The 17,097-nt window shown below is 43.4% G+C and overlaps 1 protein-coding gene across 1 annotated transcript in view; it reads right to left on the bottom strand.

Annotated features, from left to right (window-relative positions):
- LOC124023218 (disks large-associated protein 3-like) overlaps positions 1–17,097 on the bottom strand; it is a gene marked incomplete at its 3' end in the record, with an annotated part of 109,359 nt that overhangs the window by 11,899 nt on the left and 80,363 nt on the right. The window contains exons 5-7 of the mRNA XM_046337749.1: positions 16,079–16,295; positions 7,643–7,798; positions 4,334–4,382 (exon numbers count right to left, since the gene is read on the bottom strand). Coding sequence (XP_046193705.1) covers positions 4,334–4,382; positions 7,643–7,798; positions 16,079–16,295 — 422 coding nt within the window. The remainder of the gene's footprint in view (positions 1–4,333; positions 4,383–7,642; positions 7,799–16,078; positions 16,296–17,097) is intronic.

Genomic DNA, 17,097 nt, shown 5'->3' with positions numbered 1-17,097 from the left:
GGTTAAGTAAAAGGTGTATTTTTTTAGTGATCCACAACGTAATATAGTGCACTAATCCAGAGAGGATAAAACAAGTATCTAGATGCTCTATGAGGCTGTGGAGGGATTCTAATTCTAAAAGTATCTAGATCCTCTATGAGGCTGTGGAGGGATTCTAATTCTAAAAGTATCTAGATCCTCTATGAGGCTGTGGAGGGATTCTAATTCTAAAAGTATCTAGATCCTCTATGAGGCTGTGGAGGGATTCTAATTCTAAAAGTATCTAATATATGCCATGAGGCTGTGGAGGGATTCTAATTCTAAAAGTATCTAGATCCTTTATGAGGCTGTGGAGGGATTCTAATTCTAAAAGTATCTAGATCCTCTATGAAGCTGTGGAGGGATTCTAATTCTAAAATATCTAGATCCTCTATGAGGCTGTGGAGGGATTCTAATTCTAAAAGTATCTAGATCCTCTATGAGGCTGTGGAGGGATTCTAAAAGTATCTAGATCCTCTATGAGGCTGTGGAGGGATTCTAATTCTAAAAGTATCTAGATCCTCTATGAGGCTGTGGAGGGATTCTAAAAGTATCTAGATCCTCTATGAGGCTGTGGAGGGATTCAGATTCTAAAAGTATCTAGATCTTCTATGAGGCTGTGGAGGGATTCTAAAAGTATCTAGATCATCTATGAGGCTGTGGAGGGATTCTAATTCTAAAAGTATCTAGATCCTCTATGAGGCTGTGGAGGGATTCTAATTCTAAAAGTATCTAGATCCTCTATGAGGCTGTGGAGGGATTCACATTGTGGATTTAAAAGAAAACATGAATCATCAGCGTACAGTGACACCTTTGTTTTGAAGTCCTGGATTTTTTGTCCCTTGATATGATTGTTCGATCTGATATTAACTTCTTCGATATAGGGGGCGCTCTTTAAATTTTTGGATGAATAACGTTCCAGTTTTAAACAAGATATTTTGTCACGAAAAGATGCTCGACTATGCATATAATTGACAGCTTTGGAAAGAAAACACTCTGACGTTTCCAAAACTGCAAAGATATTGTCTGTGAGTGCCACGGAACTGATGTTACAGGCGAAACCCAGATAAAAATCCAACCAGGAAGTGCGCCATTTTTTGAAAGCCCTGCATGCCAATGACTCCTTATATGGCTGTGGAGGAGCTAGGAGTCAGCTTACGTTTTCCCCAAGGTGTCTGCAGCATTGTGACGTATTTGTAGGAATATCATTGGAAGATTGACCATAAGAGACTAGTGGTCGCTTGGTGTCCTCCGTTGCAATTATTGCGTTATCTCCAGCTGCAGTATTTTTCCGTTTGCCTTTGATGAGAAACCGACTGCCAGGAATGATTTTTCATCGAATAGAATTGTGAAAAACACCTTGAGGATTGATTCTAAACAACGTTTGCCATGTTTCTGTCGAAATATTATGGAGCTAATTTGGAAAAAAGTTTGGCGTTGTGTTGACTGCATTTTCGTTTTTTTTTTCAAAAGTAATGAACAAAACGGAGCTATTTCTCCTACACAAATAATATTTTAGGAAAAAAATTAACATTTGCTATCTAACTGAGAGTCTCGTCATTGAAAACATCTGAAGTTCTTCAAAGGTAAATTATTTTATTTGAATGCTTTTCTTGTTTTTGTGAAATTGTTGCCTGCTGAATGCTAAGCTTAATGCCATGCTAGGCTATCAATACTCTTTTACACAAATGCTTGCGTAGCTTTGGTTAAAGCATATTTTGAAAATATTTTGAAAATCTGAGATGACAGTGTTGTTAACAAAATGCTAAGCTTGTGTTTCAATATATTTATTTCATTTCATTTGCGATTTTCATGAATAGGAAACGTTGCATTATGGTAATGAGTTTGAGGCTATGATCATGCTCCCGGATACAGGATTGCTCGACGCTAGAGGTTAACAGCTAACATTTCAATGTCCATAATAAATTGATATGCAACATCGCTGCACAGCTATTTTCAGGTCTCTCCAGAGATGTTCGACCGGGTTCAAGTCCAGGCTCATCACTCAAGGGCATTCAGAGACTTGTCCCGAAGCCACTTCTGCGTTGTCTTGCCTGTGTGCTAAGGGTCATTGTCCTTTTGGAAGGTGAACCTTCGCCCCAGTCTGAGGTCCTGAGTGCCCTGGAGCAGGATTTCATCAAGGATCTCTCTGTACTCTGCTCCGTTCATTTTTCCCCTCGATCCTGACTAGTCTCTCAGTCCCTGCCGGTGAAAAACATCCCCACAGCATGATGTTGCCACCACCATGCTTCACCGTAGGGATGGTGTCAGGTTTCCTCCAGACGTGACACTTGGCATTCAGGCCAAAGAGTTACATTTGGGTATCATCAGACCTGAAAATCGTATTTCTCCTGGTCTGAGAGTCCTTTAGGTGCCTTTAGGTGCCTTTAGGTGCCTTTTGGCAAACTTCAAGTGTTCTGTCATGTGCCTTTTACAAAGAAGTGGCCTAATTGGTGGAGTGCTGCAGAGATGGTTGTCCTTCTGGAAGGTTCTGCCATCTCCACAGAGGACGTCTGGAGCTCTGTTAGAGTGACCATCTGGTTATTGGTCACCTCCCTGATTAAGGCCTTTCGTCCCCGATTATATAGACAGGTGTGTGCCTTTCCAAATCATGTTCAATCAAGTAATTTACCACAGGTGGACTCCAATCAAGTTGTAGAAACATCTCAAGGATCATCAATGGAAACATGTTGCAGTCTCAAACAAAGTGTCTGAATACTTATGTAAATATGGTATTTCTGTTTAGTATTCTTTCCGTTCTTCTAAAAACCTGTTTCACTTTGTCATTATGGGGTATTGTGTGTAGAGGATGTCCTGATCTGTTTCACCTGTCTTTGTGCTAGTCGCCCATCTTCCCCATTATCCCCTGTGTATTTATACCTGTGTTCTCCGTTTGTCTGTTGCCAGTTTGTTTTGTTGTTTTCTACTTTTTCCCGGATTTGACCCCTCTGCCTGACCCTGAACCTGCCTGCCGTCCTATACTTTTGCCCCTCTGGATAACCGCCCTCAGCCTGATCCTCTACGGATTATCGGAGGAAGTAAAGGACGAGCTTGCAGCCTGGGAACTACAGACGGATCTCGACTCATTCATCGCTTTAACGATCCTGATCGATGGTCGGCTACGGGAACGTAGAAGGGAGAAGAGGTCTGATTGAGGTACCACTCAAGGATACCACCTTGCATCTGATGATCTCCGGAAGTCCCCAAGAGGATACGAGCTTACCCGATTTCCTCCAAGAGCCTCCCACGACTGCCGATTCACCTATTCCCAATCCGATTTAGCTCAGCAGGGCTAGGCTGTCTCCAGCCGAACGCAGAGTTTACAGCCAAAGTTGTCTGTATTGTGATAGTGCCAGTCATTTTGTGTCTACCTGTCCCTAGAAGAGACCTAGTTCCTTCGTTGGAGTGAGTACTCTGCCGGGTCTTAAAGATAATGGTCCTTCTCCCTTACTCACCCCCTCTCTCCACGCCACCCTGCAGTGGGGCGACCAGTCCAAGTCTCTCCAGGTACTCATTGACTCAGGGGCCAATGTGAGTCTTTTGGATGTTACCCTGGCATCCGAGCGGGTCACCCCCACTCAACCCCTCTCTATTCTCATGGATGTTAGAGCGCTGGATGGATAGGCCGGGTCACTCACCATACCACCCTCATCAACCTATGAGTGTCAGGGAACCACAGCGAGACGATCCAATTGCCCAGGACCTCTCCACCAGCCCCGAGGTGGACCAGTACCTCCGGGAGGGGTTCAGTAACGCCCGGGCCCCTTCGCTTCCGCAGCACCGACCGGTATCCAAGAAGGTCAAGCCCGCTCTTAGATCGTTAACCCCTCTGTATACTTCCTACCTTTCCTGTGTCGAGATTTAAAAACTTACAGCCCTTTGTCTCCTGAATTCCATGACATTATTGTATATTATTTTATAATATGAAGAATACAATTGAACAAAGCTGAATAAAATATGAATATTTTCTCTAAATGATTTGAGGGAATGTGCACATGCGGCCATTCTGTGTTGAGTGATTAACAAAGAAATAAGTACTTAGAGTTATTAATATAACTTTAGGTGTTCTGCAAACGTTGGGCAATATGTTTAGATTTTTAATACATTGTAAGGCTGCATGATGAGACTAATGATGATTTGAAAAAAGTTGCTTGAAAGGCATGAGCTCTGCTTTGTTTTGTTTTGTGCAGGCTGTACACACTTCACCAGTCTCTCATTCCCAATTTGACAAGCACTTGATAATGACTCGAATTTCACTGCAGCATCCCCTTTGTGGCCATAATGCACCCTAAAAAAAATCAATGCCTTTTGTGGCCCGGAGCGCTGTGTCCTTCTCCCTGAGTGATCTGTGCAATCTGAAGCATCTCTCACTCACATGGCTCTCCGTCACGTGATTTTTTTTGTCGGCCGACAAGATGAGTAGGCTGAACGAAAAGTAAAAGCTCTCGTCTATGTCAACCTACTGTACTATCCCCCATGGTACAAAAGTTGATCTATTCTATTCTATTCTATTCTATTCGATACTGTGCAAGGAATGAATATTCCTAACATAGTCTGGGACAACCACTACCATCAAAAATACTTTTTTTATGCAATGTGTCTGACGCAACAGATCAGAACGTTTAGCTTAAAATGTTGCTAAACGATCAGGATATTTCTTCACATTATAAGCACAGCGATGCGCACATGACATAAGCGTGAATGTTCCATTAGGGGGAAAACACCATTATCTAAAGTGACCGCAACTGTGATTATGCATCTAATGCTTTTATTATAAATGTGTATTTTATATGGAGAAACTGATCTGCACTAAACATGAAATTCACACGCTGCTTATGTTTGCCAGTTAGGCTCTACACTCCGTTGTAAAGCGGATTAATGTGCTTCATTTGAATAGGTTATTTGGCCACTTTAGCTGTGATTACAAACCTTATGAAAACATATAGGCTTATGGGCTAGGCTACATGAGGTGTGCGACTGATTCGAAAAAGTTGCGAAATAAAAGGCATTGTTTCTTATACTGGGCATCATTCACAAGTTATAATACATCATTCACAAGTGAAAGGCTAATATTGTCACACAGCAGACTATTCTTGATTTAATCTTGACTTTAGATATACTAAATAATATATGTGTGAAAATTGTTTTGATTTAGTATGGACCGTTATCATGCACCTGTATCAAAACAGGGGCAGCAGGAAAAAATACATCTATAAAATACTTAAATAGTGAATGGAGGACGCTTTTCCCCTGGTTTATTTTCATACCAGCCAGGTAGGTTATACTACTGTTGTAAATACAAGCAATGTGCTTAATGTTAGGACAGTTGAGAAGTAAATATAGTAGCCCTAGCCTATAGAAAGCTGATGGGATCCTCCTCTTTTTATTAGAGGCCATCACTCTGTTTTCTCCCGCAATTGCATAGCCTATTGACATGTTGTGCAACATGAGTTTATGGTCTCTCATGAAGTGTTTGATTAGATTTACCATAATATTTGCATTGATGTCAGAGTGATTAGAGGGACAATAGAGTGCTGAGTACCAGGCAGTTAGCAAGTTTGATAGGCTACTAATGACCATCAGCATCATCAGAGCTTTGCAGAAGCCTAGTTACTGTGACTAAACGTTCATGTGGAATTTGACTGCCTTCATGACTCGTGACCGCTGGTGTGGCGGTAATAGGGTAACCGCAACAGCCCTAATCACAACACTGAAGAGTAAGGGGCCTCCGATTTTGTTTTAATGGACTGGATCTTTATGTTTACCACTTTGGATCCTGTTTCAGTAATAATGACATCAGACCTTCTTGTTGAGTGTCTGACAATCTGCCGTTTAAAACTAAATACGGGCCTCTGAATACATCAGAAAAAAGGTTTGCAATATTTCAATATCCAGCCCAGATGCATTGTTTTTAATGAAACATTTAATGGCGTCCCACAAAAATCTGAGGATCATCGACTGAATTTTTGTTTAATCATCATGAAATCATCTTGGGTTTTAAATTGTTCAAAGAAATTTGTTTTGTTTTTTGAAAGGAAACATTAAAGCAATACATCTTGTGGCTCTTATTAAAGAGATTCATAAACATGGAAATAAGTGTTATCATTAGATAGGCGTAGATAATTGTACAACTTCCATTTGGGACAATGTTTTGTGCCTGTTTCAATAGAGAGTTGTACACTTTTGATTAAGGGTTATGAGCTCGCCAGACATCAACAAGGTTGTAATCAGATGTCGGAGAGCCTTGGTTGTCTGTAGATTGTAGTCGGTCTCATTACATTTGTCCCACATGTCCAGAATGGCATTCATGTCTGTCCCCATAAGCAGATGGAATTCAGTTCATTCTAACAATGTGTTATTCAGAGAATAGAACATCTAGGATCATATGAATTTGTAGAGTACACATTAACGAAAGGCAATTTTCTTTCCATTATGGATACATTTTATTAAGGAAAGTGATTCTACCATCTTGGTCGTCACCTTTACCCAAGACGGTGATTTAGAGTTTCTTATGTATATTTATGATTACACCTTTAGTTGTGTTTGGTGCTGATGAAAAAGCAGACCGTTTCTATAAATGGTTCTCTATTCTATATGCATCCTTTTGGAACAGTGCTATGTCAACATGGTTCCTTTGGAACAGTGCTATGTCAACATGGTTCCTTTGGAACAGTGCTATGTCAACATGGTTCCTTTGGAACAGTACTATGTCAACATGGTTCTCTTGGAACAGTGCTATGTCAACATGGTTCCTTTGGAACAGTGCTATGTCAACATGGTTCCTTTGGAACAGTGCTATGTCAACATGGTTCCTTTGGAACAGTGCTATGTCAACATGGTTCCTTTGGAACAGTGCTATGTCAACATGGTTCCTTTGGAACAGTGCTATGTCAACATGGTTCCTTTGGAACAGTGCTATGTCAACATGGTTCCTTTGGAACAGTACTATGTCAACATGGTTCCTTTGGAACAGTACTATGTCAACATGGTTCCCGTGGAACAGTGCTATGTCAACATGGTTCCTTTGGAACAGTACTATGTCAACATGGTTCCTTTGGAACAGTACTATGTCAACATGGTTCCCGTGGAACAGTACTATGTCAACATGGTTCCCTTGGAACAGTGCTATGTCAACATGGTTCCTTTGGAACAGTACTATGTCAACATGGTTCTCTTGGAACAGTACTATGTCAACATGGTTCTCTTGGAACAGTACTATGTCAACATGGTTCCTTTGGAACAGTGCTATGTCAACATGGTTCTCTTGGAACAGTACTATGTCAACATGGTTCTCTTGGAACAGTACTATGTCAACATGGTTCCTTTGGAACAGTGCTATGTCAACATGGTTCCTTTGGAACAGTACTATGTCAACATGGTTCTCTTGGAACAGTACTATGTCAACATGGTTCCCTTGGAACAGTACTATGTCAACATGGTTCTCTTGGAACAGTACTATGTCAACATGGTTCCCTTGGAACAGTGCTATGTCAACATGGTTCCCGTGGAACATTCCTGTAAAATAAAAAGCAGGACCCACAGGGAAACCCACCAATTGGCCCCTCCCATTCCATCATCCAAAATGATGACCTACCATCAGTGATTCCCAGATCCACAGAGCTGCTCTGGTGTTGTCTGGGCCTTCCCAGGGCAGGCTTGCCTGTGTTCTGGAAGTAGGCATCCTGGGTAGACTCTGTACTGCTCTGAGCCCTCACAGAGATCGTAGGCTTAGACATACGGGGAGGGAGAGGGGGAGGGCCAGCCTTACGGTATGGGATGACTGGGGAGAGAGAGAGAGAGAGAGAGAGAGAGAGAGAGAGAGAGAGAGAGAGAGAGAGAGAGAGAGAGAGAGAGAGAGAGAGAGAGAGAGAGAAAGAGAGAGAGAGAGAGAAGGGGGAGATAGAGGGAGAGAGAGAGAGAGAGAGAGAGAGGAGGGGGTGGGAGAGGAGGGGGTGATAGAGGGAGAGAGAGAGGGGGAGATTGAGATGGATGGGGAGAGAGAGGGGGACATAGATGGGGGAGAGAGAGGGGGAGAGAGATAGATGGGGAAAGAGAGGGGAGATTGAGAAAGATGGGGAGATTGAGATAGATGGGGAGAGAGAGGGGGAGATTGAGATAGATGGGGGAGAGAGAGGGGGAGATTGAGATAGATGGGGGAGAGAGAGGGGTGATTGATAGGGGGATTAGGGAAGAGAGAGTGAAATAGATAGGGGGATTAGGGGCAGAATGGGGGAAGAGAGAGGGGGAGAGAGAGGGGGATTAGGGAAGAATGGGGGAAGAGAGAGGGGGAGAGAGATGGGGATTAGGGAAGAATGGGGGAAGAGAGAGGGGGAGAGAGAGGGGGATTAGGGGAAGAATGGGGGAAGAGAGAGGGGAGAGAGACGGGGATTAGGGGAAGAATGGGGGAAGAGAGAGGGGGAGAGAGACGGGGATTAGGGAAGAATGGGGGAAGAGAGAGGGGGGAGAGAGGGGGATTAGGGGAAGAATGGGGGAAGAGAGGGGGAGAGAGACGGGGATTAGGGGAAGAATGGGGGGAGAGAGAGGGGGATTAGGGGAAGAATGGGGGAAGAGAGAGGGGAGAGAGAGGGGGATTAGGGAAGAATGGGGGAAGAGAGAGGGGGAGAGAGAGGGGGATTAGGGGAAGAATAGGGGAAGAGAGAGGGGAGAGAGACAGGGATTAGGGAAGAATGGGGGAAGAGAGAGGGGGAGAGAGACGGGGATTAGGGGAAGAATGGGGGAAGAGAGAGGGGGAGAGAGAGGGGGATTAGGGAAGAATGGGGGAAGAGAGAGGGGGTGAGAGAGGGGGATGAGGGGAAGAATGGGGGAAGAGAGAGGGCGATTAGGGGAAGAATGGGGGAAAGAACATGATAAATAGTTAATTTCTGAATCTAAACAAGCCTTTATTGTACAATGACACCACAATCAACAGACAGACAGACAGACAGACAGACAGACAGACAGACAGACAGACAGACAGACAGACAGACAGACAGACAGACAGACAGACAGACAGACAGACAGACAGACAGACAGACAGACAGACAGACTCAAAGCCATTTCCTGTGAGGTACTATGAGCACACACAGTCCTTCGCTGTGGATACACACACAGTCCTTCGCTGTGGATACACACACAGTCCTTCGCTGTGGATACACACACAGTCCTCCGCTGTGGATACACACACAGTCCTCCGCTGTGGATACACACACAGTCCTCCGCTGTGGATACACACAGTCCTCAGCTGTGGATACACACACAGTCCTTCGCTGTGGATACACACACAGTCCTCAGCTGTGGAAACACACACAGTCCTCCGCTGTGGATACACACACAGTCCTCCGCTGTGGATACACACACAGTCCTCAGCTGTGGATACACACACGGCCCTCTGTCTGTGGATGCACACACAGTCCTCCGCTGTGGATACACACACGGCCCTCTGTTTGTGGATGCACACACAGTCCTCCGCTGTGGATACACACACAGTCCTCCGCTGTGGATGCACACACAGTCCTTCGCACACACGGCCCTTTGTCTGTGGATGCACACACAGTCCTCCGCTGTGGATACACACACAGTCCTCCGCTGTGGATGCACACACAGTCCTTCGCACACACGGCCCTCTGTCTGTGGATGCACACACAGTCCTCCGCTGTGGATACACACACAGTCCTCCGCTGTGGATGCACACACAGTCCTTCGCACACACGGCCCTCTGTCTGTGGATGCACACACAGTCCTCCGCTGTGGATACACACACAGTCCTCTGTCTGTCTGTGGATACACACACAGTCCTCTGTCTGTCTGTGGCTGTGTTTTGTATATGACACTTCAGAGCAGCTTTGCTAAATCTCTGGAAGATTTCCAGGTCTAAGCCAGGAAATAAGAGCTCTGTAAAGTACTGACGATAGCGCACGCAAGCACGCACGAACACACATACACGCACACACAGTGTACTTTAGACGACAGTAAAAAAAGAAGGATGAATGACTGAAGGAAAACGAGAGGAAAAGGGGTAAGAACAGAGAGAGAGAGAGAGGAAAAGGGGTAAGAACAGAGAGAGAGAGAGAGGAAAAGGGGTAAGAACAGAGAGAGAGAGAGAGGAAAAGAGGAAGAGAGAACTAAAATTAAATAGAGAGTAGGAAGAACATAGGAGAAGAACAGAGAAAGACAGGGGGGGAGTTTGTGAGAGAGATAAAGGGAGAGATGAAGAGCAGCTGGAGCCAGTAACTTATGAGGTAATACAAAACATTCCAGTCATTGTTAAGGAGACAGAGAGAGAGATAGAAACAGAGAGACATAGAGATTTCACCGGGGAGGGAGAGGGAGAGAGAGAGATAGAAACAGAGAGACATAGAGATTTCACCGGGGAGGGAGAGGGAGAGAGAAACAGAGAGACAGAGAGAGAGAGATTTCACCGGGGAGGGAGATGGAGAGAGAGAAACAGAGAGACATAGAGAGACAGATTTCACCGGGGAGGAAGAGGGAGACCGGGAGAGAGAGAAACAGAGAGACAGAGAGAGAGATACATTTCACCGGGAAGGAGATGGAGAGAGGGTGAGAGAGATTTCACCAGGGAGGGAGATGGAGAGAGGGAGAGAGAGAAACAGAGAGACAGAGAGAGAGAGATTTCACCGGGGAGGGAGAGGGAGAGAGGGAGAGAGAGAAACAGAGAGACAGAGAGAGAGAGACATTTCACCGGGGAAGGAGATGGAGAGAGACAGAGAGAGAAACAGAGAGACGGAGAGGGAGAGAGAGAAACAGAGAGAGAGAGAGATGGAGAGGGAGAGAGAGAAACAGAGAGAGAGAGAGAGGGAGAGAGGAAGAAAGAGAGACAGAGAGAGAGAGGGAGAGAGAGAGAGAGAGAGAGAGAGTGGATACAGAGAGGAATGCTTCGAGACAACCAGAGGCGTGTGTGTGTATGAAAACATTATGATGAGGTATTGTCATGAGGTATTGACATGAGGTATTGTGATGAGGTATTGTCATGAGGTATTGTCACAAGTTATTGTCACGAGGTATTGTCACGAGGTATTGTCATGAGGTATTGTGATGTGGTATTGTCATGAGGTATTGTCACGAGGTATTGTCACGAGGTATTGTCATGAGGTATTGTCACGAGGTACTGTCACGAGGTATTGTCATGAGGTATTGTGATGTGGTATTGTCATGAGGTATTGTCACGAGGTTTTGTCATGAGGTATTGTCATGAGGTATTGTCACGAGGTATTGTCACGAGGTATTGTCACGAGGTATTGTCATGAGGTATTGTCACGAGGTATTGTGATGAGGTATTGTCATGAGGTATTGTCATGAGGTATTGTCACGAGGTATTGTGATGAGGTATTGTCATGAGGTATTGTCATGAGGTATTGTCACGAGGTATTGTCATGAGGTATTGTCACAAGGTATTGTCATGAGGTATTGTGATGTGGTGTTATGATGAGGTATTGTCATGAGGTATTGTCATGAGGTATTGTGATGTGGTGTTATGATGAGGTATTGTCATGAGGTATTGTCATGAGGTATTGTCATGAGGTATTGTGATGTGGTGTTATGATGAGGTATTGTGATGTGGTATTGTCATGAGGTATTGTCATGAGGTATTGTGATGTGGTGTTATGATGAGGTATTGTCATGAGGTATTGTCATGAGGTATTGTCAGGAAGTATTGTGATGAGGTATTGTGATGTGGTGTTGTGATGTGGTGTTGTGATGTGGTATTGTCATGAGTTATTGTCATGAGGTATTGTGATGTGGTGTTATGATGAGGTATTGTCATGAGGTATTGTGATGTGGTGTTATGATGAGGTATTGTCATGAGGTATTGTGATGTGGTGTTATGATGAGGTATTGTCATGAGGTATTGTGATGTGGTGTTATGATGAGGTATTGTCATGAGGTATTGTGATGTGGTGTTATGATGAGGTATTGTGATGTGGTGTTGTGATGAGGTGTTGTGATGAGGTATTGTGATGAGGTATTGTGATGAGGTATTGTAATGAGGTATTGTCATGAGGTATTGTGATGAGGTATTGTCATGAGGTATTGTGATGTGGTGTTATGATGAGGTATTGTCATGAGGTATTGTGATGTGGTATTGTGATGAGGTATTGTGATGTGGTGTTATGATGAGGTATTGTCATGAGGTATTGTGATGTGGTATTGTGATGAGGTATTGTCATGAGGTATTGTGATGTGGTGTTATGATGAGGTATTGTCATGAGGTATTGTGATGTGGTGTTATGATGAGGTATTGTCATGAGGTATTGTGATGTGGTGTTATGATGAGGTATTGTGATGAGGTGTTATGATGAGGTATTGTCATGAGGTATTGTCATGAGGTATTGTCATGAGGTATTGTGATGTGGTGTTATGATGAGGTATTGTCATGAGGTGTTGTCATGAGGTATTGTGATGTGGTGTTATGATGAGGTATTGTCATGAGGTTTTATGATGTGGTGTTATGATGAGGTATTGTGATGTGGTGTTGTGATGAGGTGTTGTGATGAGGTATTGTGATGAGGTATTGTCACGAGGTATTGTCATGAGGTATTGTGATGTGGTATTGTCATGAGATATTGTCACAAGGTTTTGTCATGAGGTATTGTCATGAGATATTGTCACGAGGTATTGTCACGAGGTATTGTCACGAGGTAAGGTCATGAGGTATTGTCACGAGGTATTGTGATGAGGTATTGTCATGAGGTATTGTCATGAGGTATTGTCACGAGGTATTGTGATGAGGTATTGTCATGAGGTATTGTCATGAGGTATTGTCACGAGGTATTGTCATGAGGTATTGTCACAAGGTATTGTCATGAGGTATTGTGATGTGGTGTTATGATGAGGTATTGTCATGAGGTATTGTCATGAGGTATTGTGATGTGGTGTTATGATGAGGTATTGTCATGAGGTATTGTCATGAGGTATTGTCATGAGGTATTGTGATGTGGTGTTATGATGAGGTATTGTGATGTGGTATTGTCATGAGGTATTGTCATGAGGTATTGTGATGTGGTGTTATGATGAGGTATTGTCATGAGGTATTGTCATGAGGTATTGTCAGGAAGTATTGTGATGAGGTATTGTGATGTGGTGTTGTGATGTGGTGTTGTGATGTGGTATTGTCATGAGTTATTGTCATGAGGTATTGTGATGTGGTGTTATGATGAGGTATTGTCATGAGGTATTGTGATGTGGTGTTATGATGAGGTATTGTCATGAGGTATTGTGATGTGGTGTTATGATGAGGTATTGTCATGAGGTATTGTGATGTGGTGTTATGATGAGGTATTGTCATGAGGTATTGTGATGTGGTGTTATGATGAGGTATTGTGATGTGGTGTTGTGATGAGGTGTTGTGATGAGGTATTGTGATGAGGTATTGTGATGAGGTATTGTGATGAGGTATTGTCATGAGGTATTGTGATGAGGTATTGTCATGAGGTATTGTGATGTGGTGTTATGATGAGGTATTGTCATGAGGTATTGTGATGTGGTATTGTGATGAGGTATTGTGATGTGGTGTTATGATGAGGTATTGTCATGAGGTATTGTGATGTGGTATTGTGATGAGGTATTGTCATGAGGTATTGTGATGTGGTGTTATGATGAGGTATTGTCATGAGGTATTGTGATGTGGTGTTATGATGAGGTATTGTCATGAGGTATTGTGATGTGGTGTTATGATGAGGTATTGTGATGAGGTGTTATGATGAGGTATTGTCATGAGGTATTGTCATGAGGTATTGTCATGAGGTATTGTGATGTGGTGTTATGATGAGGTATTGTCATGAGGTGTTGTCATGAGGTATTGTGATGTGGTGTTATGATGAGGTATTGTCATGAGGTTTTATGATGTGGTGTTATGATGAGGTATTGTGATGTGGTGTTGTGATGAGGTGTTGTGATGAGGTATTGTGATGAGGTATTGTCACGAGGTATTGTCATGAGGTATTGTGATGTGGTATTGTCATGAGATATTGTCACGAGGTTTTGTCATGAGGTATTGTCATGAGGTATTGTCACGAGGTATTGTCACGAGGTATTGTCACGAGGTATTGTCATGAGGTATTGTCACAAGGTATTGTCACAAGGTATTGTCATGAGGTATTGTCATGAGGTATTGTCACGAGGTATTGTCACGAGGTATTGTGATGAGGTATTGTCATGAGGTATTGTCACGAGGTATTGTCACGAGGTATTGTCATGAGGTATTGTCACAAGGTATTGTCACGAGGTATTGTCACGAGGTATTGTCACGAGGTATTGTCACGAGGTATTGTCACGAGGTATTGTCATGAGATATTGTCACGAGGTATTGTCACGAGGTATTGTCATGAGGTATTGTCATGAGGTATTGTCACGAGGTATTGTCATGAGGTATTGTCACGAGGTATTGTCATGAGGTATTGTCACGAGGTATTGTCATGAAGTATTGTCATGAGGTATTGTCATGAAGTATTCTCATGAGGTATTGTCATGAGGTATTATCATGAGGTATTGTCATGAGGTATTGTCATGAGGTATTGTCATGAGGTATTGTCACGAGGTATTGTCACAAGGTATTGTGATGAGGTATTGTCACGAGGTATTGTGATGAGGTAGTGTCATGAGGTATTGTCATGAGGTATTGTCACGAGGTATTGTCATGAGGTATTGTCACGAGGTATTGTCATGAGGTATTGTCACAAGGTATTGTCACGAGGTATTGTCATGAGGTATTGTGATGTGGTGTTATGATGAGGTATTGTCATGAGGTATTGTCATGAGGTATTGTGATGTGGTGTTATGATGAGGTATTGTCATGAGGTATTGTCATGAGGTATTGTCATGAGGTATTGTGATGTGGTGTTATGATGAGGTATTGTGATGTGGTATTGTCATGAGGTATTGTGATGTGGTGTTATGATGAGGTATTGTCATGAGGTATTGTGATGTGGTGTTATGATGAGGTATTGTGATGAGGTATTGTGATGTGGTGTTATGATGAGGTATTGTCATGAGGTATTGTCATGAGGTATTGTCATGAAGTATTGTGATGAGGTATTGTGATGTGGTGTTGTGATGTGGTGTTGTGATGAGGTATTGTGATGTGGTGTTATGATGAGGTATTGTCATGAGGTATTGTGATGTGGTGTTATGATGAGGTATTGTCATGAGGTATTGTGATGTGGTGTTATGATGAGGTATTGTCATGAGGTTTTATGATGTGGTGTTATGATGAGGTATTGTGATGTGGTGTTGTGATGAGGTATTGTGATGAGGTATTGTGATGAGGTATTGTGATGAGGTATTGTCATGAGGTATTGTCATGAGGTATTGTGATGTGGTGTTATGATGAGGTATTGTCATGAGGTATTGTGATGTGGTATTGTGATGAGGTATTGTCATGAGTTATTGTGATGTGGTGTTATGATGAGGTATTGTCATGAGGTATTGTGATGTGGTGTTATGATGAGGTATTGTCATGAGGTTTTATGATGTGGTGTTATGATGAGGTATTGTGATGTGGTGTTATGATGAGGTATTGTCATGAGGTGTTGTCATGAGGTATTGTCATGAGGTATTGTGATGAGGTATTGTGATGAGGTATTGTGATGTGGTGTTATGATGAGGTATTGTGATGAGGTATTGTGATGAGGTATTGTGATGTGATTTTGTGATGAGGTATTGTGATGAGGTATTGTGATGATGTGTTGTGATGAGGTATTGTCATGAGGTATTGTGATGTGGTGTTATGATGAGTTATCTTTCCTGACACATGAAGACTTGTGTTTGCTCCCTAATTTCTAGGCTTTGGCTCAAGGGACTAACACAGTCTTGAGTCACACAGATAACAGATGGGTTTGATACCAGGTATATACCCAGTACACACACACACACACACACACACACACACACACACACACACACACACACACACACACACACACACACACACACACACACACACACACACACACACACACACACACACACACACACACACACACACACACACACACACACACACACACACACACACACACACACACACACACACACACACACACACACACCACCAACCCTCCCTTGATGCTGGGTCCTGACATGGAGAAGACGGACAGGCAGTCGTCGTCTTGGGAACAGCCGGCCTGGATGGCGCGGACGTAACTATGGGAACGGGTCCGGAAGCAGCCAGGCAGATCCAAGGCTTCCACCGCCTGACTCTCTATCTCTCCAAACATGGTCTCACACACCGCCTCAAACTGACGATTCAGAGAGTCACCCAGCTACAGGAGAGAGAGAGAGAGAGAGAGAGAGAGAGAGAGAGAGAGAGAGAGAGAGAGAGAGAGAGAGAGAGAGAGAGAGAGAGAGAGAGAGAGAGAGAGAGAGAGAGAGAGAGAGAGAGAGAGAGAGAGAGAAAGAGAGGAAGAGAGGAAGAGAGGAAGAGAGAGAGACAGAGAGACAGAGAGACAGAGAGGCAGAGAGAGTACATATCCACACCCACATGTCAGTGGAGGCACCTTTCATAACAAATAGCACCCTCTAGGGTAGCACCTAGACGTCCTCCAACCTATCAGAGCTCTTATAGCATGAACTGACATGTTGTCCACCCAATCAATGGTTCAGAGAATTAATCAAATCAAATCAAATGTATTCATATAGCCCTTCGTACATCAGCTGATATCTCAAAGTGCTGTACAGAAACCCAGCCTAAAACCCCAAACAGCAAGCAATGCAGGTGTAGAAGCACGGTGGCTAGGAAAAACTCCCTAGAAAGGCCAAAACCTAGGAAGAAACCTAGAGAGGAACCAGGCTATGTGGGGTGGCCAGTCCTCTTCTGGCTGTGCCGGGTGGATTATTGTACTGATAGCATAAGCTACAGTTAGCTTGCACTGCAGTGCATAAAATGTGGTGAGTAGCTGACTCAAAGATAGAAAGACAATAGTTGAACTGTTTTTGAGCAAATTAATTTATTGTAAACTTTGTAAACATTGTAAACTTTCATCATGGACCAGGTTGTAACAACCTCATGGTGGATACAGGGAACATTAGAGTATCATGTAGTAAACGTAAACCTGTCACTGTTAC

Source organism: Oncorhynchus gorbuscha, unplaced genomic scaffold, assembly GCF_021184085.1.
Source record: "Oncorhynchus gorbuscha isolate QuinsamMale2020 ecotype Even-year unplaced genomic scaffold, OgorEven_v1.0 Un_scaffold_1556, whole genome shotgun sequence".
Taxonomy (NCBI): domain Eukaryota; kingdom Metazoa; phylum Chordata; class Actinopteri; order Salmoniformes; family Salmonidae; genus Oncorhynchus; species Oncorhynchus gorbuscha.
This window is presented reverse-complemented; position numbering and strand designations above follow the sequence as displayed.